Below are 22,426 nucleotides of genomic sequence, written 5' to 3'. Positions count from 1 at the left end.
AATGTTTTAATGATGGCTTTTGCTAACCAATCTAAAACTAATTGTGGTTGTTTAATTACAGAGGGAACATACCCACGCTCAACAGGTACAGTAAACAATCCTCTTTTTAGATCTGAAAAAGAAAAAAGCTAGTTCTTTTTTTTTTAGAAAGATGTAGGTTTAACTCTTTCTTTTTTTCTTCCTGGTTTGGTTTAACAATTTAACCTTTATTTTGTGTTTGGGAAGAAAAACACCAATTTTCTCACCTGGAACCATAACTCTTTCTCTTCTCATTTCTTGTGGTTTTTAATTTTCCCCCTTTCCCCTGTTTCCTCCATCCTTCTCGTTCTTTGTACATATTTGAAAAGCATTTTGCACTCGACAAGCTACCCAACTAACCTAAGATGCTTGTGGGCTCGCTTCCCTGCTTTGCTGAATAGTTTTACATCATAACCTTTTTTTAGTCATTATGTTTTATTGCGTGGGAAATCACGGTCCTGGGATGCATATACCAAAGCTGAAAATAGGCACATCGCCCTTTCACACTGAAGCATGATGGCCTGTATTGGAAAGCGCGGGTGCCCTGCCTCCTACCCACGTGTGTGAAAACATGTAATGACTGGAACCAAAATAATCTTAAGAGTGGATCTGCTTCCTTATGGCCATCGGTTTTTGACATCTTCCCCAGGACTTCCCTTTCTAGGTTCTGCTTTATAGTGAGTGAAGATGCTATTGGTCCATCCAGGGCTACATAGTTGTCTGCTGTGACTGATGGAGAACTTGAAAGTCTCCTCCCCCTTTAAAAACACACCTGCTTCTTGAGAGCTTTCAAGCAGAGGCCGATGGTGGATTGGAGCAGGTGTTCTTCCCGTGAGCCGCATTCTGGCTTTAGCTGGATTCAAGTCCTGGAGCACCTTAGAGACTAACAAGATTTCAAGTGCAAAGGGTATAAAGTGTCAGGAGTCATATCTGACAACGGAGCTTTGTTCTCAAAAGGTTAGACCCCCCCCAAAAAAAGCTTGTTGGTTTCTGAGGTGCCCCTGGATTTAAATATAGCTGATCTCCTGCTGATCTCCTCCTGAAACTATTCTAGCTTGAGTCATTTCCCTTGCTGCAGATACCAAGGGGGAAATGAGGAGCAGAGAGAGATTGCATTGACCCAAGGCCACATCAGTTATGCTCACATGTTCCAGGGGCCCCAGCTTCTTAAAAGATATTTATAGCCTCACCGGTGAAATCACTTTGAGTGCACATGGCAGGGACGAACCACCGCCTCCTTCAGCACCTCAGGGAACACCCCAGGAAACAGGGAGAGGTTGGTGATATCCCTGAGTGGGCCTCCTATCCACTGGTCGCCCCCTCGGAACAGCCAAGATTGACAGGGATCAAGGGGTCAGGTGGTCACCCTGACTGGCCCCAGTGACTTGTCCACTTCAGTTAATGAGAGCCACCTGAAGCCATCAAACATCCCCTCCCAAGATGGCCAGCGTGTCTCCAGCTTCCTTTCTGTATCAGTTGTGGCAGGAAGGTCCTGGCAGAGCGATAGTACTATATCCACGAAAAAGCTTGCTAATGCCTCACAGCCATGATCCAATTGACTAACATTTTGTCATCCTTCCTCAAGGTCAGTGAGAGACAGAACTACCCTGAATAACTGAGCCGGGCGGAAGGTCACAGACGCAATTGCAGTGGCCTAAAACTCCCGCTTTGCCACTTTGACTGCCATCTCATATGCCCTCATAAGTGTGTGATAAGATGTTCTTGCCGCCTCCATGCTTGCTCTAGTCATCTCATTTCCTCTCCCAATCCCTGGAATACCATGGAGCCTGTTTGAGCCGGAGGCAGGGAGGACGTTGGGGGCTGATCTCGTCAATGGCAGCAGATAGGTGGGCCTGCCAGTCCTCCACAAGCGCTGCCAATGAATCACCAGGAGGCATCGGGTCCTGCAGAGCATTCAGGAATCCATTTGGATCCATAAGTCCCCATGGGTGGACTAAAATAACCCATCACCCAAACAGGGGTGGGGGAGGATGGTGTCCGAATCCGGGCATAGTGGTCTGACCAGGGGATGACATTCGTCACCATCAGATCCACTTCTACCTTGGCACCAAAGTTCAGATCTAACGTGTGGCCAGCCTGAAGGCTGGGACAGTCAATAAACTGAGAACTATGACCTGAAGACAATGAGTCCCCATGGACATTGAAGTCCCCCAGGATTATAAGTCTGGAAAACTGTAACGTCCAGGTGGCTGCTGCCTCCAGTAGGCTCGAGAGTGCATGTGGTGGTTTGTTGGGCAGATGGCCAAGTTCTTGACTCTGTCCCATCCAATGCAGACCCCCTCCCTCCCTCACTGGAGATCGATGGTGGTGGGAGAGCCCTGTAGAGGAAAGACTCCTAGACAAGGAGAGCCATCCCTTCCCCCCTACCATGGTGCCAAGACTGGGGAAGGACCACAAACCTGGGTGGAGCCAGGTCTTTTAAAGCGATCCTATTGCCCTCTTGCGCCTAGGTCTTGGTAACGTAAGCCACCCTGAACTCTACAAAAAAATCCCACAGTGTCGAGGTCTTGTTAATTGTCCTAGCAACAATGAACAATTAAATGACAAGAAATCAGCATGGTTTTACATGATACCTGGGGAGATAGGGAGTTTTGCTCTTTTTCTCACCTGTGCAAATTTTAAATTGCAATTTTGCAAACTCGACTAGGGCAAAACAACAATAGCAACCAGTTTTAAAAGCCTTAAAATGGCCATTCTTGGGCCTCCTTGAGTTAAGGGAGCCAGTTTGGTGTAGTGATTAGGAGTGCAGACTTCTAATCTGTCATGCCAGGTTCGATTCTGCGCTCCCCCACATGCAGCCAGCTGGGTGACCTTGGGCTCGCCACGGCACTGATAAAACTGTTCTGACCGAGCAGGAATATCAGGGCTCTCTCAGCCTCACCCACCTCACAGGGTGTCTGTTGTGGGGAGAGGAATGGGAAGGTGACTGTAAGCCGCTTTGAGCCTCCTTCGGGTAGGGAAAAGCGGCATATAAGAATCAACTCTTCTTCTTATGTAGCATTGTTTTGTTTGAGCTCAACTGCAGTCTTATGCCTAAGTCCAAGGACTCATGTCATTAAATTATATGCCTGTGTCCTGTCAAAGGTAAAGGTATCCCCTGTGCCCTGTCTGACCCTTGGGGTGACGCCCTCCTGCGTTTTCATGGCAGACTCAATACGGGGTGGTTTGCCAGTGCCTTCCCCAGTCATTACCGCTTACCCCCCAGCAAGTTGGGCAATCATTTTACCGACTTCGGAAGGATGGAAGGCTGAGTCAACCTTGAGCCAGCTGCTGGGATCGAACTCCCAGCCTCATGGGCAGAGCTTCAGACAGCCTTTCAGCCGCTTACCACTCTGCGCCACAAGAGGCTCTTGTGTCCTGTTAGCTTATAATACAAATTTTTAGGGCACATCTGCCAGTTGTTAAGTTTGGAAGCTTGGTGCTCATTTATAGGCACTTGCTTTCCCACTTCTCCACAGGGCCTGGCAACCTTGGGACATGCCAATCACATGGTCCATAAGACCGTTGTGAGACAAGCAAGGCCCATTTAGCACAGTGTCCTGTTCTCCAGTGTCTGGGAGAAAAAGTATCCTGCATTTCCCAGGATTCCAGTGCATTGAGCTGGTCCATGGTCAGCAGCATGAGGGCCATTTTGTAGGTAGATGAGGGGTACTCATACACTTGGTTGGCCAGGTATGTGCTTCTGGCAGCCAGTAACTCCGTGAGCCCAGATCTTGCTAGTTGCTAACCCCCTCAGTTTTGGGTTGTAGCGCTGAACAAAAGTTTTACTTTTGATGTGGAGAGTCTTTCAGAACATACAAGGTCAAGGTTCACCCAGCTGTTCCACTGAAAGTAGGATATCGAAGAAGAGAGATGCTACACACAAGTTGTCTCTCTCCTGAGACAGGCTGTGCTACTGGACTGCCTCAGAAGCAAAGGACTGTTGCCAGCTTACCATTATGAACATGCAATCAGCACTCACTGCTGAATAGGAGGGCTCTCTTGGGTGCCTTCCTCTGTTTCCGTTCTTCTTTTGCTTTCTGGGATTTGTTAAGACAGAGGCCTATTTTCTTTGGCCAAAGAAAACTTCTAGTGTTTCTTAGACACTATTATTTAAGGTCAATGGGAACTGATAACATTAAGAGAAAAGTGGCCGCTCATTGAAAGGAGTGTGAATTCTTTAGTTTTGCCCAGTGTTTGGGGTGCTGAGTGGGACTTCATGTATCAGTCGTTCTGTCATTCTACACCAGGATATTCGAGGAACCCAGTATGTTCCCAGAACTGCTTAAATTATACCCCAAAGCAACGGCTCTCAAGTACCACTCACCATTAAAAGGGTCGGCATGGTTTCTAGTTTTTCTCCAGTTTTGATGTTGGGAAGATGAGGAATTGATACACAGCTGCCATTTTCTGGATCAGTTGTGTGCTTACTGCAACTCCTAATCTAGCCCTTGAGAAGTGACACCCAAGAGGAGGGTTGACCTCCTAGTACAATGGTCCTTTATAGATTATCTACTATTCTAAATGAAACTTGCTTGCAGTGCATTGCCCCTCCCTCATCCCCTCCCCAAAAGAAAGCAGGGAAGCTATTTTGTCCAATTAGACACTATTTGTCATTGTTTCTAAATGTGTTTCAGTGTACTAGAGTTAGATATTTGTGTAGATGTGTGTTTGTAACCTGTTGTCCCTAAAGGTTGACTAAATCTTTTAGGCTAAAATCTATAACTTATTAAAAAAAACAGTTGTGTCTGCTGTCCAACTATGTTACATAACAGCTGTGTTAGTGATTCATAGCCTAGGTGCATAAAAATGAAAACAGCTTGGAGGTTATTAGATCATAAATGATATTGAATTACTGGACAAGGGAAGGGGAATTTAAAAATTAGAATAGAGTATTTTATGCTGTAATCCTGCATGTAGTTAAGACCTTCGCATAGTTAAGGATGGAAGTTAATTGCTACAGTTCAGCCCAGACAGCCAAGAACACTTTGAAGGCCAACACTGGTATTACGGCCGACTTCCATAAGCCAACGGCCACTGACCACTGTATGAGGTCTTAATCAATCAGTAAATCTGTCTATCTTTTGGTTTCTTATGTATTGATTGATTGATTGATTGATTGATTGGCCTTACCCCTCCATTGGTAGGGGAGAGTGCAAACAGAAGGCTTGAGTGGGAGGTGGAACTGTGAAATAAGGGAGTTGTCATGAAGGCGACTTGCTGAAAGTTTTATGGTGTTTTTAATGCCATTAAAGGTAAGGAAGTCAGCCATGCAAAATAGAATTGTGTGTTGTTACTATGCAGAGAGCAGGTGAAAACAAGATTCAGCCTTGAGGTGAACAGCCCCATCTGAGTGGTTCTGGACCTCTTGAACATCTACTTCTAATATGAGATGTTGCTTCCGTCATGAGAGAAATTAGAAGTCCATGATATGGTACCTTCTGAGCACCATGGTGACTGCCAGTGTTTCCTGGTACCTTCTTGCTTCTTCAATGCTGTACCTCTTCTTCAAAGCAGAGCCAATCTTGGGTTTCCTTCACTTCAATGTAAAGGGAAGTTGCTTAAGAACCAAGAAGAGGAGCCTGCTCAGAAACTGCTGCCTGTTGGGCTTGCAACTTCCCAAAATTATGTGATTGGCCCCAGCATGCCATGGTAGCCATTTTGTGGTGGTGCCCGCTCCCCATTCTCAAAATACTACAGGGGCTCATAGCATCAACAGGATTGGAGACCCCTAAGCCATATACATGTGCCAGTCCTGGGCCCAAGCCCTCTCTAGTAAGTGGGCTACCCTTCAGTCCTTACTTAGCCTAAACTTGGAACTAGTCAAGTATTTGAGGAGGTACAGAAACTGTAGTTCTATGTGCAGGAGGCCCAATCTCTAGAATTCAGCTCAAGTAAATCATGATGAAGGGCTTGAGTCCCTTGCAGTTGACTTGTTCCGTTGGGTTCAATGGGAATTAGTCATGACTGACTTTGTATGGATTGGGGCCTGTAAAGGTATATAAACAGTCTTAACTATATGCAGGGTTTCAGTGTTATCTTTCAGGCTTATAGCTGCTAAGGATAAGATTCTTAAAATATTTGTCCATTCAATGTTCAAATTCTGTGGAAGTAAAAAATCTAGCAGATATCTACCTATCTCTGCACATATGCATGTTTGTAGAAAAGCAGTGGGTACATTTATTTATAAATATGTTTCAGCCCACAAATTTCAAATTGGAATTATAAGGCACAAGCAAAATGCCAAATCTTAGAAGTCTTTGTATTTGTTATGCTGCTGAACTACTAGCATTTCAGAGTGAGAAGCTTGACATATTGTATCATTTTTTCATAAAATGAAAGGGATTTCAATGGATCCTGGGTCCTTAATCAGCCATCCAAATTGCAACACGAGGGAAATGCTTTCCTTTAAGTTCTCTTTTTGCAGAAATGTCTATGATCTTTATTTTGCCCTTAATTTTTCTTTAAAAGATCAGAGAGCAAATGCAAAACAGTTCAGCAAGGTTAGCTGGGATAAGGAGCAGCATTAGACGGTACTGCCAAAGCCTTTGTGAGCTCTGTATGTGGGGTGCTCCAGAACACTGAGGACAAGGAAGAACCTCTGCACACTCCTTGGAACTCACATGCACAAACTGGATCACAGTAGTTATGTAGCATGTGCCTGTGGGACATTTCTGTAGGTAGCTGTCAAATTGTAGAAGGCTAGATGAGAAGGGTCCTCATTTGTTTGCTGCCTGCTGGTTATTTTGATACTTCCTTGAAATCTTAAGAAGCATCAAACTAGTTTCAGGGAAACCTGAAGCCTTCTGTTGAAATGGCTCTGTAGAGTGGAATGTTCATTCTAATGATCCAGCAACTAATTCTGGTTCTTCTATAACTTAGTAGCCTTTAAAGTTATTTTTTCACTCTTCCAGGATCCACTTGAATACCTTGATGGCAAACTTTTAAACCATCTAATGTGACTTCTTTCCAAGAATTCATTGCTTAACTGAACATCACTAAAGGACATGGATGTGCATATACATGTAAACTTACAGAGCTGTTGTTCTGCTGTGTAGAATGCAAACAAACCAAGAGAAAAAAGTATCTGTCCAATGGCTTGATCAAATAATATTCAAATTATAAGAGTCTCTGTTATCTGTACACCGCCCGTGGCGCCGCGGGCGCCACGGACTAAATAAAACAGTAAGGGGTTCTGGGGCGGGATGTGTCCGGGATGAGGAAGGGTCCGGATTGGACCCTTCCTCATGACAGACAACCGGAGGGACCAAACGGCAGGCGCGAAGCGCCTGCCGATTGGTCCCTCCGATTCCCAGCCCCAGCAACTGCGAGCCGCGCTCAGCGCGGCTCGCAGTTGCTCCCGGCCTGACGTGGTGAGAGGCGCGAAGCGTCTCTCACCGCCTCAGGCCGGCCCCAAGGAAGCCCCCGCCGCAAACACAACACAAGACTCCAGCCGCCGAGAAGCTGCAGAAAAAAAAAAAACACCCCCGGAGGAGCCTTTCGCCGCTAGCGCGACGAGAGGCAGCAGAAAAAAAAACCCCTGTAGGAGCTCCAAGCCGCCGCGCCGACGAGAGGCAGCAGAAAAAAAAAACCCCTGTAGGAGCTCCAAGCCGCCGCGCCGACGAGAGGCAGCAGAAAAAAAAAAAACACCCCCGGAGGAGCCTTTCGCCGCTAGCGCGACGAGAGGCAGCAGAAAAAAAAAACCCTGTAGGAGCTCCAAGCCGCCGCGCCGACGAGAGCTAGCAGAAAAAAAAAACCCTGCAGGAGCCTTTCACAGCTCCAAGCAGCAGAAAAAAAACCCCGGAAGGAGCCTTTCACAGCTCCAAGCAGCAGAAAAAAAAACCCTGTAGGAGCCTTTCGCAGATCCAAACAGCAGAAAACAAAACCCTGAAGGAGCCTTTCCCAGCTCCAAGCAGCAGGAAAAAAAAACCCTGTAGGAGCTCCAAGCCGGCACGCCCACGAGAGCTAGCAGAAAAAAAAAACCCTGCAGGAGCCTTTCACAGATCCAAGCAGCAGAAAAAAAAACCCTGTAGGAGCCTTTCGCAGATCCAAGCAGCAGAAAACAAAACCCTGAAGGAGCCTTTCCCAGCTCCAAGCAGCAGGAAAAAAACCCCTGTAGGAGCTCCAAGCCGGCACGCCCACGAGAGCTAGCAGAAAAAAAAAACCCTGCAGGAGCCTTTCACAGATCCAAGCAGCAGAAAAAAAACCCCGGAAGGAGCCTTTCGCAGATCCAAGCAGCAGAAAACAAAACCCTGTAGGAGCCTTTCCCAGCTCCAAGCAGCAGAAAACAAAAAAACCCTGTCGGAGCCTTTCACAGCTCCACGCAGCAGAAAAAAAAACACCTCCTGGTGTCCCCTGGGTCCTAGCGCCCATTGCATTCCTGGTTGCAATGGGCTTTCTTGCTAGTCTATTATAATTTCCATCTGGACTCAGCCAAAGGCTTTAGTGATGTTCAGTTAAGTACTTGGAAAGAATTCACATTAGATGGTTTACAAATTGGCCAATGTATCCAAGTGGATCCTGGAAGAGTGAAAAAGAAACTTTAATGGCCAAAGGCTGAGTCCAGGTGGAAATTATAATAAAGAGATAACAGAGACTCTTATAATTTGAATATTATTTGATTAAGCCATTGGACAGATTCGTTTTTTTCTCTTGTTATACTTTTGGGATCGTCCACTTTCTTCCTGCAACACTTTGTGTAGAATGCAAACAGCATAAAAACCATCCTGGGATGTTACTTGAACCTTAGTCACATGAATCTCTGAACTTTGAAGAGACACACCCAGTCCTACTCTTTTTGAAACTGATCTAGTGATTTTGTTGTTGAGTTCTCACTCTGTAGGCAGGCCTTAGATGTAGGTTTCTACATGGTTTTAGTCCTAAACAGGACAGCCTTTGTAAAGGATTATTTTAGCCTTCTCTCCTAATGCGCCTTCTGGTTTGGACTGTCATCTAGAATGTCCTTCTCTTCCAACCTCAACCATTATGGGATGGTCCACGTAGCCAGTGTGAGTGATGTTCTCTTGGACAACTCTTTCACACCGCCATGCCAACGGATGGGTGGAATGGTCTCCTTCCGGACGTTTGAAGATTTTGTCAGGTAAGCAGGTGATGAGGGGTGCTTCATGGGGTGTGGCAAGCATTGATGACCATACCGCTGAGGTCTTCCCTTCTCTCTTGTGGTCAGTTGTTTGCCTCTGCTGATGCCCTTAATTCCCATGTACAACCTGTGGCAGGGAGCAATGGTGAACAGAATGGAACTGGGGGAATCATGTCCTGGGGGGGTGGGGGAAGAGTTAACAGACACCAGGGAGACATTGGTTCCAAAAGACATGATGTGCTTTTGTTTTGAGGTTTATTCTCCTCCCTCCTAGTGTATGAGGGCACAAAAAATAGAATGTGTGTCTGTGGAAAAAGTTAAAGGAGGCTAAACAGCAGCATGGCTGTCCTGCATTAGTAAGATTCCCCCCACCCCATTTCCTTCTTTATGCACACATAGTCTTGATTTGGAGCTTGTGGGGCATATTTCTTATTCTATTTATTCTTGTATTTATATCCCATCCTTCCTCCAAGGCTCAGGACAGGTTAGGTATAATCAAACATACCATATAATATAAATATCCTGATTTATAAAGAAGGAAATTAAAATATTATAAGTTAAAATCCAGACATTTAAAAACTAAAACTAATTTGCCTACGTTGCAGTGGAGGGTGGGTGAATCATGGAATCATTTGGAAGGAGCCATACAGGCTATTGCATTTAACCCTCCACTTTGCATTCAACCCTGCTACTTTCGGTTTCTCTCTCCCTCCTCTGTCCTTAGGCTGTTTGATGAAGTGATGGGCTGCTTCTGTGACTCTCCTCCGCAAAGTCCCACCTTCCCTGAGGCAGGCCACCCGTCCTTGTACGATGAAGATAAGGTATGATGCTGTCTTTCCTCTTGCCATGAGAATGTCTAGGGCATTTGTAGTCAAACTGCGGCCCTCCAGATGTCCGTGGACTACAATTCCCAGGAGCCCCTGCCAGCATTCGCTGGCAGGGGCTCCTGGGAATTGTAGTCCACGGATATCTGGAGGGCCGCAGTTTGACTACCCCTGGTCTAGGGGCTGTTTGGTGCTGGGCTGGGGTGTGGGGTGAAGAGGTAGGCTGTATCTTTTGTGAACAGTCTTACAAACTGTCTCTAGAATTTACCAAAGGACTTCCCATTTTTGTGGCATACAGCCACTCTAATTATCCTGGTAACTGAGAATTTGAGTTAGTTTTCCTATTAAGGGATGATATGCATGTGTCTGCTTACATGCTTGAACTGTTCCCACTGGTCTGTTTTGAACCCCAGAGTGCTCGAGAGGAGCCCATTCACATCCTGAACGTTGCCATTAAGACTGATTGTGACATCGATGACGAAGGCCTGGCAGCCATGTTCCGAGAGTTTACACAGAGCAAGGTGAGTGAGGCTTTATTTTATTTATTTATTTTTGAATTTATCCAACAAATTGCCTCTAGGCAGCTCACAAAATTAACCCATAAAACAGCATAACCCATAAAATCCCATTAAAACATAATACATTCATCATAAAATCAGCAGTCATAGAGATGGCGGTGCAAAACAACGTGCCCAATCTCCCAATCTAACTCAGCTGGTCCCAACCGAGGACCCGGCCTCAACCAAACGCCTGGCGGAAGAGCTCTGTCTTTCAGGCCCTGCGGAACCTAGATAGCTCCATCACTGTGGCCAAGTGATCCGAGGACAGGTCGGGTGCTAGGAGCTGAGCTTGGCACAGATGGAAAAATGCTGTGTGGGCTACTTTCATGATCTCAGCCTCCATGGTAAGTGAGGCATCAAAGATCACGCCCAGTGGTTGCAGGTGTTATTTGCACCCTGTCCAGGCATGGCAGATGCTCTGCCGGTTCCTGTCCTCTTCTGCCCAGCCACAGGGCCTCTGTGGGGTTGAGTTTCAGATGCCTGAGTCATCCAGCCGCTGCTTCCAAACATCTGGCAAATGTATCCAGGTGAGAGTCCTGCTGGCTGGCCATCAGGAAGTAGAGCTGGGTGTCATCCGCATATTGGAGACAACCCAGCCCAAAGCCCCGGACAAGCTGAGCTAGAGGGTGCATATAGATGTTTAAAAGTGTGGGAGAGAGTATCGCCCCCTGTGACACTCCACATGGGAGTGCCAAGGGGTTCGACAACTCACCCCCACTGCTTACCCTCTGAGACTGATTCCGGAGAAAGGAGACCAGCCATTTCAGCACAGTCTCCTTAATTCTGGTCATAGCGAGGTGGTGGGCCAACAACTTGTGGTCAACCACATTAAATGCAGCTGGCAGATCTAAAAGTACGAGGATGGCCGAACCGCCCTGGTCCAGCTGGCGCCGGATATCCTCTGTCAGAGCAACCAGCGTGGTCTCCTCCCTGTGGCCAGGATGGAAGCCAGACTGGTATGGATCTAGGGCCTAAGTTTCCTGCAAGAATGCCAGGAGCTGGTCCCAGGGGCAGTCCCTTGGGACATTGGGCAAGCATCTTCCTTGTCTGAGCCATGTTCTCATAGGCATCCTGGTACAGGAGTTGCTGAAGGATGTCATTTCTTGGCTGGGGAAAAAGGTGTTGTGTGGACAGATGGTTACATGTTGGAGTTGTCTGGGCCTTTCTTTGGTGTCCTGTGCAGGTCCTCCTTAGAAGGCAGGATAGGAGTAAGCAAGATGAAGAGGAAACTGATCTGTATTGGTGACACCAATAAGCAGGCCTGACCCAGCAGAATTTTTGTTTCCTTTATTGATGCTATTTTATCCCACCGTTCCTCCAAGGGACTCAGGAATGCAAACAGAGTTCCCTCCTCCTTTGGCTTATTCCCCTAGATAGATTGTTCTTAGAGAGCCCAGAGCCACCCACTGAGTTCCATGACAGTCCTAGTCCCATTCTCATCACTAGGCCACCCCAGCAGGACGTGACTCGTGCCAGCCAGGCGTGGTTTCGATTTCTGCTTCTTATCAAGCGATTGCAGGACTTGAGCCTTTTCACAAAAGAGGTCTGACACGGGAGGCTTGGTGGTGGTCAAACCTGCATTTGTTGTAGAAAAGAAAAAGCCTCTTTGAGATGTCCAGGTTTTTGGACAATAACTGGACTCTAGTGTGCCCTAGTGTGCCCGGGATTTTTTACAGGGAGGATTTATGCTGTCTATGTGGATCTGCTGAGAACCTGAGCTTGAAGTCCGAGGCAGAATTGTAATCCAGGGCAGTTGACTGGTCTCCCTGCGGTGCCAGTGGATTCAAAGGTAGTTGCTGGACCCCAATTAGACAGCATGTGGCTGGATCCACTAGGGACCCAGTGGGTCTAAGCCTACCTGTAACCAGCTGCTGCAACTGTGGGGAGTTGTGTTGTTTTCACATGTATGCATTGGGGGGGGGTTGTTTGGGGATGTTTCAGTACAGCTTGTTCTGTGAATTGAATCACAATACATAGTTCTTTTTTGTTTGTTAATGTTTGAATATGTTCACACTTCAAACCACTTAGCTGATCGTTTTTTGGGATGGGAAACATCCAGAAGCTAAATTGATATTAGAATTTGTAGCTTCTATACAATTGTTGCCTAATTGGTTTAATTTTTTTTTTACTATGAATTTATGTGTAACTTATCTAAAATTTGGAAAATGCACACCGGAAGTACCTGGGCTTTTTAAAAAGTAACTTGCATCTCTTCTAAAGACATCTTCCCTCCCCACCAAAATTCCTGCCTCTTAAAAAGAGAAAAGAAAAGGATGAGTTTGCCAACACATGCTTGAGATCTTGTGCTTGTTTCATGTTTTTAAAAGTCTGTGCAAGTGGAGGAGAGGAGGTGTGTCTCATTAAACTCATCAAATAGCTCTATCCAAATAATTTTCGAGTCCCAGCATGTTGTGAACATGGGCTGGCCCCTCCTCCCTCCCTCTGATAGAAATTAGGCTCGTATTCTTGTAAATGACTTGTGGAAGAGATTGAAGCAGGCGGTGGAAATGGAGTTCCTCCAGGTGCTGGTACCTAATAGCGCTATAATAGCCGCTGAGTCGCTGGGAGGTCCACATTATGACAATGTAATCAGAATCCCGTGGCTATAGACTTATTGTCTGGCACTTGTGGAATTTTAAAAGCAGTAACGAATTTTTTTAAAAAATCACAGCGTTATTATTAAAGTTATTTCTTTCCCTTTTCTGTAATGCTGGTCGGATGCTTATTTTTAAACGGTTTTAACCTTAGTAAAAACATTGCAATCTGCCCTGGAAAGGAGATGGCTTTGCTCTTGATGCTGCGCTGTGCAGGTGCTCTCTCCCTCCGTCTCTATCTAATACCTTTTTATTTTCATTTCTAATTTTGAGTGGGGGATTGAGCGAGGGAGCGTAGCTAAACCAGAAGCAAAATAACAGCCATTCATAAGTAAGGGGAGAGGCAGCGGGAAGCATTTTGAGTGCAATTTCGTCTTGCTGCAGATTCACCTGCACTTTGAAGACTCCCCCCCCCCCCCCCCCGTTCCTGTTTGAACCTTATTTGCTTCTTCAGTGAGCAGACTGAGCTTGTTTGCCACGGGGTTTAATCAGTTGCCACTCCAAGGAGGCTGGGAGAAACCCCCCGTCCATGTCAGTGATGGCATCCTGGGGGGCTCTTTCTATGATGAAAGGACTCTGGCAAGCCTTCCTGCCCAAGATGAGGCAAGTAGCAACAGGGGATGAGGCTCTTTTGATGGTGGTGCCCTTCCCCTTGAGGCTCACCCGACTCCTACCCTTGCTCTTTAAGGCACTAGGCCAGCATGTGGGTTTTTAATTAAAAAACAGCAACCAAGCATTTAGCAAAGGGGGTTGATCTTTAAAAGAGCCTCTTCTGGCGCAGAGTGGTAAGGCAGCAGTCATGCAGTCTGAAGCTCTGCCCATGAGGCTGGGAGTTCGATCCCAGCAGCCAGCTCAAGGTCGACTCAGCCTTCCATCCTTCCGAGGTCGGTAAAATGAGTACCCAGCTTGCTGGGGGGGTAAATGGTAATGACTGGGGAAGGCACTGGCAAACCACCCAGTATTGAGTCTGCCATGAAAATGCTAGAGGGCGTCACCCCAAGGGTCAGACATGACCCGGTGCTTGCACAGGGGATACCTTTACCTTTACTTTTGATCTTTAAAAGCATGTTTCCATTCTGCTTTTAGCCCTAGGAATGTTTGGGTGCTGTCAAGTCACTTCTGAATACTAATACTACTACTAATAATAATTTCTATTTCTATGTTGGCCCTGTGATTTAATGGCCTCCCAGACATTTTCTTCTTCACAGCCTTGCTCAGGCCTTGAAAAGTGAAGGGCCTGGTGACTTCCTTGGTGGAGTCCCTCCGTCCCTGGTTGGACCTTCCTCTTTTCCTGCCGCCTTCCACTTGTGCTAGCATCATGTCTTTTCCTGTGACTCTTGGCTTCTCGTGATGTGTCCAAAGTATGATGGCCGCAGTTTAGTCAGTTTAACTTCTGGGGAGAATTCATGCTTGATTTGATCTAGGGCTTTTTGGCAGTCTATGAGATATGTAAAACTCTCCTCCAACACCACATTTCAAATGGATCAGCTTGGTGTCGTCGTTAAAGAGCAGTGGCCTCTAATCTGGAGATTCCCCCCTCCTCCTCCACATGCGGCCAGTTGGGTGACCTTGGGTCAGTCACAGTTCTCTCAGAGCTCTCTCAGCCTCACTTACCTCACAGGGTGTCTGTTCTGGGGAGAGGAAGGGAAAGGAAAAGGAGTTTGTAATGTGCTCAGGTAGTAAAAAATGGGGTACAAAAAACCCAGCTCTTCTTTCTTCCTGTCAGCTTTCTTCATTGTCCAACTTCCACACCCATCCATGGTAATGAGGAATGCAACAGTCTTGGTCACCAGTGATATGCCTTTTCCAGCTCCTTCCTGGCTGCCCTTCCCAGTTTCAATCTCGTTCTGATTTCTTGGTTGCAGTCTCCCATTTGGTTGATGATGGAGCCAAGGAACCCAAATTCTTTAACAATTTTGATTTTTTTCATCAATCTTCCTCAGCAGTTTGAATTACCCTCATGGAGTCATGCCTAGAGCACTGCTGCATGGAGAAACAAGGGGCAGGTGTGGTAAAACACTCTGGCGTCTGACCTGCCCGCTCTCTCATGCAAGTGCCCCCTCTCTGCCCGCATATTGTGACTATCCCCCCCCCCTTGGCATACATATTTGCTGAGGTAGTAGTGAAGTTTTCCTCCTGTTATTGTTTGAGAATATTAAACCCATGAATAACTTCAGCAAAGGCTCTATCTTCACCTTAACAATTAATCACTACATTGTGGGATGAGTGCTGTGGATGGGTGAGAGAGAAAGAGAGAGCCCATTCCATCAGTTGTATGGACAGCAAAGGTTTTGTGAACATATATTGAGTGTATTGTTGTTGTCCGACCCATCGCGACCCCATTGAGTGTATGAGTGAATGCAACATCACAGTAGAGTAAAGTGAGAGTTCTGTAGGTTGAGCAAAACTCTTAAATGGTCCTACAGTTCCAAACACCTTCTAATAAAGGAAAGTTGTCACTATTGCTCATCTTCTGACTTTCCTCTTATGGGGAAAAACAGATTCACAGAGGATACTTATTGTACCGGTGCCTACTAGCCTTGGATGGATAACAGGAAGAATCAAGTGGATAATCTGAAGTAGCAGAGCAAAATTTGAGTCCAGTGGCACTTTTAAAACCAACAAAGATGAACTAGAAGTCCTAATAAAGGGAGGGGACTATGATCTAATAGGCATTACAGAAACCTGGTGTGAAAACTCTCACATATGGAATAATAGGATTGAGGTGTACAACTTATTCAAAAAGGACAGACAAATAAAGAAAGGGAATAGCACTATATGTTAAGAATATATATACTTGTGAGGAAATACATATGTATGAGCATGAGAGTTCCGCTGAGAGTCTTTGGGTAAAAATAAAGAGTAGGAAATATAGGGATATTATGGTAGGGGTCTGCTATAGACCATCAAGCCAGGCAGAGGATTCGGATGAGATGCTCCTAGACCAGATCACAAAGTTCTCAGAGAGGCAGGACCTAGTGGTCACGGGAGATGTCACTTACGTAGATATCTGTTGGCAGACCAGCTCTGCTAACAATGAAAAATCCAATAAATCATTGACTTGTCTTGCTGACGTCATTTCCCAGAAAGTGGAAGGGGCAACCAGGGGGCAACCTGTTTTAGACTTGATTTTCACCAACAGGGAAGAACTGGTTGATGAGGTAAAAGTTGTGGGCATGCTTGGTAGTAGTGACCATGTGATTTTGGACTATGATCTTGGAGAAGAGAAAAGCTGTATGTAGTCACAAATAGGTGAGCAAATTTTAACAAACTTAAAGTTAGGTTGGGTAGAACAGAGGTGCCCTGTTTCAGGTGTTGGGTGTGTGTGTGTAGGCAATGGAGTGGCTTAGGCCTGCCGTAACCCTGTTTCTGCAGGCTCCCTTTGGTGAAGAAGAGCAAACTGAGCCAGCCCAGAGTGCAGGTATGGTTCTGTTCACAAATATTCAGTTTATTTCTGATTTTTTTCATCAATCTTATTGATTGATTGTTATTTCTGAGGAGAGTTTTACATATCTCATAGACTGCCCCCTCAGAATTCAGTCAATAAGCCCTGGACCAATTTTGTATCACGACTGTTTACTGTTATACTGTGTTGTGTTTGGTTGCAATTGTTGGTTATTGATGTACATGTTCTACAGACTGTTTTATGTAAGGTTCTTTGTTATAATGTAAACCGCCCTGAGCCTCCGGGGAGGGCGGTATAAAAGTATGATAAATAAATAAATAAAATAAATAAATCACTGAAAAATACTACTGTGCTGTAACTTCCTGTGCTGTTGGAGTAGCCTGGTAGAAGTGTCTGGGTGATGTCACTTCTGGTGGCATGTGACTTGCAGGGGCGTGGCAGGAAGGTACGGCCTGCTGAGATCACTTCCGGGATTTCTCAAAACTTGAAGACTGTTTCAGGGGTTTCTCCGTGGTAAAAAGGGTGAGAAAGGCTGGGTTAGAGTATAAGAGTTGGATCTGGGAGAGCCAGCTTCAAATTTCTACTCTGCCATGAAGTCACTCGGTGAACTTGGGCCACTCACATCCTCTGAATTTTCTCACAGTGTACTTGTAAAGGCAAAACAGAGGGGAGAGCAGAATTTGCCCCATGAAGCTCCTTAGAAGAAAGATGGGATGAAAACATAATAAAAAATAAATTGGGGACAAACGTTGGGTTCTTGCGTATCTCATGAAATATCAGATTGCTGTCTTTGTGCTGAGCGCCGGCTGCTACAGGTGGGAACGGCCGCTTTGGCGTCCACATTGCACAGCCCAGGTCTTCTCATTTTTGCTTTCCCCTTCTCCCCATTAGAAATCTGTCCTGATTGACCACGGCATCCGGCGGCTAACTTTCCTCGTGGCGCAAAAGGTATTTTTGGCATTTCTCACTTTCTTTGGAAAACTGAGCTTTTATATATTTCAATATATAATTTTTCCATAGTTTTCATGACATTGCAAATCTCATTTGTAATGATAGGAAATATCACATTTGCAATTGCCTTTTTAATGTTACTTGTTCATCTCCAACTGTGCAATAGCTTTGCAATAAGTTCTCTTAAGAAAATTTAATTGAGAAATGAAGAGAATGGCAATATTGAGCTGTTTGTGATTTTCGTCTTAATTTGTTTTTAATTTGTGTACTAATTGCCAGCTTTCTCCTTTCTTCTCTCTGTTTCTTTTATCTCTCCGGACATCCCTCTCCCTGCCTGTCTGTGTTCTTTCCCCCTACATGTCTTATTTTTCCACTTACAAGGATTTCAGGAAACAAGTCTACTATGAGGTGGATCAAAGATTTCATGTAAGTAAAAAGCCCCCCCTTGTGAAGAGGCTCAAAAAGATCCCAGGTTACCTTTCACCTTTTTCAAAGTTCACTAATGCCATTCAGAAGTATAAATATAAGTATAAACAAAAACATACACCTGGTGTAATTTGTCTGAGTTGGACCAATCCCTGTCCAGTAGCATGGTCATGTGATGTCTGGTGGCAGGACTATAGAGGTGCTGCTAATCAGAGTAGACAGTAATGGGTTAGGTCAGGGATTAGGCAGCCTTTGAGGCCTGAATTTCAACAGAAATGTCTACTCATATGTGAACTAATTTGCCTTGATTCTATTGGATGGCAGCTAATCCAAGAAAATACACACAGATACCAATCAGCCAGCAGCTTTAAGACAGGAAGCAGGGAAACTCTGAAAGGCTTCCACCAAGAACATGAAGGGTTTAGAAAATAAGGGAAGCGGGGCATTGGGAGAGAATAAAAGTGGAGAACCCAAAGAAGGGAAAGCTATTGAGTGCTTGGGAAATAAACCCATGCCCTTAGCCTCTGAGTCAAGAGGCCTGGCAGACTTTAGAAGCAGAAGGTTTAAGGCAAACCAAAACAGGAATAGGATTTGTCGTTAGAAGGAGACCGGGGAGGCGAGCCAAGGGCTGGCCTCCTTCCCAGCAAGGCATATCCATAGCTGCCACTACAGCTCAACCCCCAGTCCGAACTTTAGGACTATTCCCCTCAATCCCTGGCCACATTCAGCAATCAAGACAAATTTCTTCCTTCCCACCTTCCAGAGAGGTTTGGCTGCCACTCCTTGGGGAGACTAATAAGGCACAGGGACATCTCTTCCCTCATCTTCCTAATTGGCTGTTCTGTCCCCAGAAATTCAGTCCTCTACTCTTGCCTCTTCCGGCCCCTCAGGGGCCAAAGCCAAAAACCCCACCAGAGAGTGCAGCTTTGCCATGGCAGTTCCTTTCACTTGTTTTCTCTCCCTGGACCCCCACCAGGACCACCATGCTCTTCCTGGTATTTCTCCAACCTGGGCCAAACCCCTGCTAAATATAAGCATGGCCATGCTGGGTTAAATCAAAGCTCTATCTAGTCCAACATCCCATTTGTGATGATGGCCAGCCAGATGCATCTGGGAAGTCCACAAGTAGAGCAGGAAGGCAACAGACGACCCTCACTGGGCCCCCCTCGACAGGTCATCCTCTCTGTGGGATCTTCCCCAGTGGCCAATTTGTAGATTATCCTGCCCTCCATCAGTTTATTCATTCCTGACTAAATACGTGGCCAATGCTACTCTACCATTTCGCCACTGCTGGAGGCTGACCATGGCTGGCAGTTGGCCTGGTTTTGAGTTGCCGTCCTTATGGAAGGGAAGAGCTGAGCTCATATTTTGTCTATACCCAGTGAGACTCCATGCTTTGTGGGGAAAGTCCAGGTGCTCTCTGTTGGGCTGGAAGACCTTCCCTTCCCACAAACTCGCAGATCTCTCCTCTACCGTGGACTCTGTTACTGGACCGCCTGTCAACTTAACTTAGGGGCTTTGGCTTGGGTTTGTTTTGTGTTTTAATTACAGTCTATATAATTAGTTCCCAGCATGTTGAGGTAATAGAGAGTTGCTCCAGCAAGCTTCCAATTTCCTCATCTCATTAGGTTTTTAACGCGATTATTAGTATAATAACGGCCTATGATGATTTTCCCATGTAGCTTTTTGCATTCTCCAATTTGCAGGGTGTCTTGATTGGCTAATTTAGGCAAATTATTCTGATTTTCTTGATGATGGTTGGTTGATTAGAACACAGCAGGGGCATAATTCCTCCATCTAGAATGGCAGAATTCTTTTTTCGGATTTTTGGGTTTTGTGTGTGTGTGTGTGTGTGTTTATACATGCAAACATTTAATTATGATATTTGGCCCAAATGTGGAATGGAAGACCTAAAAAAAATAGTAGTGGAAGGAGGGGTAAGCAGCATGTAGAAATAAAGACATGAAAAGAAGAAAAAAAGAAATACTAAAATGATTTAAAGGGTTTTGTTCATGGTCCTTCTATTTTTTAAAAGCCCAGACAAGTCTTGTAAATGAGAATCATAGAATCATAGAGTTGGAAGGGGCCATTCAGGCCATCTAGTCCAACCCCCTGCTCAACACAGAATATACTTGCACTGCGATCTTGTAACCATTTGATACAAGTTTAACTGAACATAAAGACACTCTGGAATCTCAGATGGAAATCTTATATATCACCTGCTGCCTGATCCCCCCTCCTTTTTTTTTGTTTTTTTTCTTTGTTTTTGAGCTAGAGATGTTGAAAATTGAACTTGGGAACTTCTGCATCCAAAGCAGGTGGTCTGCCATGCAGCCATGGCCCTGCCCTTGACTGTCGTGGCTTCCTACAAAAGTTGAGTTGGGAGGCCTTGACAGCTTATCAGATTTAGTGTGACGTATGCTTTTGTGAACTGGACTCCTAGTGTGTGTGTGTGTCTTTTCTCCCCACTTCCCTCTTCTCCCTTTCCTCTGAGCTGCAGAATTCCTTGAGAAGAAGGGTCAGTTTAGATCTATAAGTGTAGATATGGCTTACATCCACAGAAATTAACAGCTCCTGATAATTTGATACCTCTTGATAATTTGAGTAAGGTGAAAAAGCAGACTTCTTGTTTACAAAGGCTTCTTTACCTGATCATCGGCGGCTGGATCTTGTTCACCACCATAGAGTGATCTGTAGGTGCAGGGAATGCAAGTTTGATGGGGTGTTTGCGTCAGAACAAAACCATGGAAACTCCCCATTGAGCCAATAATTAGCTTCCCACCCCCACTGAACCCACACATCTGTCCTTTGTCATGTGCCAGTGTTCCTGTGAGAGGTGAGAATGAAAAATGGAGGTACAGCCAGGCACTTCTCAGAAGCCCAGGCCCCTCTTGTGGATCAAAAAATGGGGGGGGGGGAAAGCCAAAACAATGCCAAAACTATTTTAAATGTTTACATTTATCAGATTTATCAGGTTAACTCTTTTAATACAAAAAAAAATACAAAGCAATAATTTGTCATAAAAGTTCCTTTTTTATTTAACACAAGTGCTTGCTAGCTTTTTTCTCAGTCCTTCTACGTTAGGTCTGGGGCTAGTGGCTCTCCTGATCCCCTCTGTCACAGACCCTGCGTTTTGTCCATGGTATACCTTCTCTGTGTTTCTCCTCATATTTGTATATTTCCCTGCAAATGAGAGCCAAGATGAGAGCCACCTCTTTCTTCTGAGAAGGGGTTGCAGGATATTGAAATGAGTTTTAGTTTTGATGGAAACAAGATGAGCACTTTAAAGCATGTGGATGCATGAACAGGAGAATTATGCAGCATTGCTGTTCTGGCTTCCAGTCAGTATTGACACTCAAGGCAGCTTATGATGCTGTGACAATTAAACCCACAGTTTAGTTCTAGTTCAGAATCCCAGCTCCATCGCCACTTGGTCAGGGCACTGCAATTCAGTGTCACAATAAATTGGAGTTTTGCTCCTAATTTAGGAAGCCATCGATCTTGTTTCATACATGAAGGGCAAAGCATGAACATGCAAGGATTTGAGGCTTGTTTGCATCACTTGCAAGCAGGGTTTTTATGTTGTCTGAATAGTGCTTTATAAAGTTTCACCAGATCTGGAACTAATTGTTTGTGGCAGGGCTAAATCCTTCAGGAGCATTAGCTTGTGACCAAATAAACAGCTGTTATTCAGTATATTTTATGCCCCTTCTGTTTTAGTGTTTTCCTCCTTTGCTTTTCCCCCAAGTTCCATGTTGGAGAAATGGAAGTGGAAATGTATTCTGCATGAAGGCAGAGAACCTTCTCACATTGGTCCCTGAACTTTAGAACTTTAGAATACATTCACCTCACACTTAGTAAATGAAAACAGATGGCTAATTATGTTTCTTAAGAGAAACTTATATTTTCCCTGTCTTCCAAACAGAGGGAATTTCCAAAATTTTTCACATTCCGTGCAAGAGATAAGGTAAGTGGTAAAGTTCTTGTTATTCTTGTCTTCAGGTAGTGAATGGATTCTGTAGGGGCAGCTAGAGTGATTGGTTTGGGCTCTTGGAAGGGATCCAAAATACCTCAATGGCTTTGCTACAAGCATATTTTTATTTATTTTAGATTTATATCCCACCTCTCCCAATAATATTGGCTCGGGGTGGCTTACATATAAAATGGGGAACAACCCCATAAAACCACAACAGTAAAATCAGCAGTCCCATCAACCCCACTATTTAAGAATTAACAGTTTAACAACACAATTAAACAACAACAAGATGACAGTATAAAAATTCCTAAAAAGCCCCCATCAGCTTCCCTGCTGCCACATCCATCCAACAGCGTGGCCCAAAATCATAGAATCATAGAGTTGGAAGGGGCCATACAGGCTCAACGCAGGATCAGCCCAAAGCATCCTAAAGCAAAGATGATAAACAGGTCGTCAGATCTATCTAGCCATGCATCTAATGCTTGGTGCTTGACACAGGGCGGGACCCTCCAATTGGAACTCCAACTGTGATCACATCCCATAGGGCAAGCTGTGGAATTCTGGAAACAAT

The 22,426-nt window shown here is 45.2% G+C and overlaps 1 protein-coding gene across 10 annotated transcripts in view; it reads left to right on the top strand.

The window, feature by feature from the left end:
* ACACA (acetyl-CoA carboxylase alpha) overlaps window positions 1-22,426 on the top strand; it is a 252,188-nt gene that overhangs the window by 114,126 nt on the left and 115,636 nt on the right. For 7 of the 10 annotated variants that reach the window (XM_077312781.1, XM_077312780.1, XM_077312773.1 and 4 more), the window contains 7 exons: window positions 62-85; window positions 8,975-9,118; window positions 9,843-9,939; window positions 10,356-10,463; window positions 17,394-17,450; window positions 17,835-17,879; window positions 21,805-21,846. In XM_077312781.1, coding sequence (XP_077168896.1) covers window positions 62-85; window positions 8,975-9,118; window positions 9,843-9,939; window positions 10,356-10,463; window positions 17,394-17,450; window positions 17,835-17,879; window positions 21,805-21,846 — 517 coding nt within the window. The remainder of the gene's footprint in view (window positions 1-61; window positions 86-8,974; window positions 9,119-9,842; window positions 9,940-10,355; window positions 10,464-17,393; window positions 17,451-17,834; window positions 17,880-21,804; window positions 21,847-22,426) is intronic. The other 3 variants (XM_077312774.1, XM_077312775.1, XM_077312776.1) reach the window with 3 other exon arrangements.

Source organism: Paroedura picta, chromosome 15 (genome assembly GCF_049243985.1).
Source record: "Paroedura picta isolate Pp20150507F chromosome 15, Ppicta_v3.0, whole genome shotgun sequence".
Taxonomy (NCBI): Eukaryota; Metazoa; Chordata; class Lepidosauria; order Squamata; family Gekkonidae; genus Paroedura; species Paroedura picta.
The sequence above is the reverse complement of the archived record's forward strand: the minus strand, read 5'-3'. Positions and strand labels throughout refer to the sequence as shown.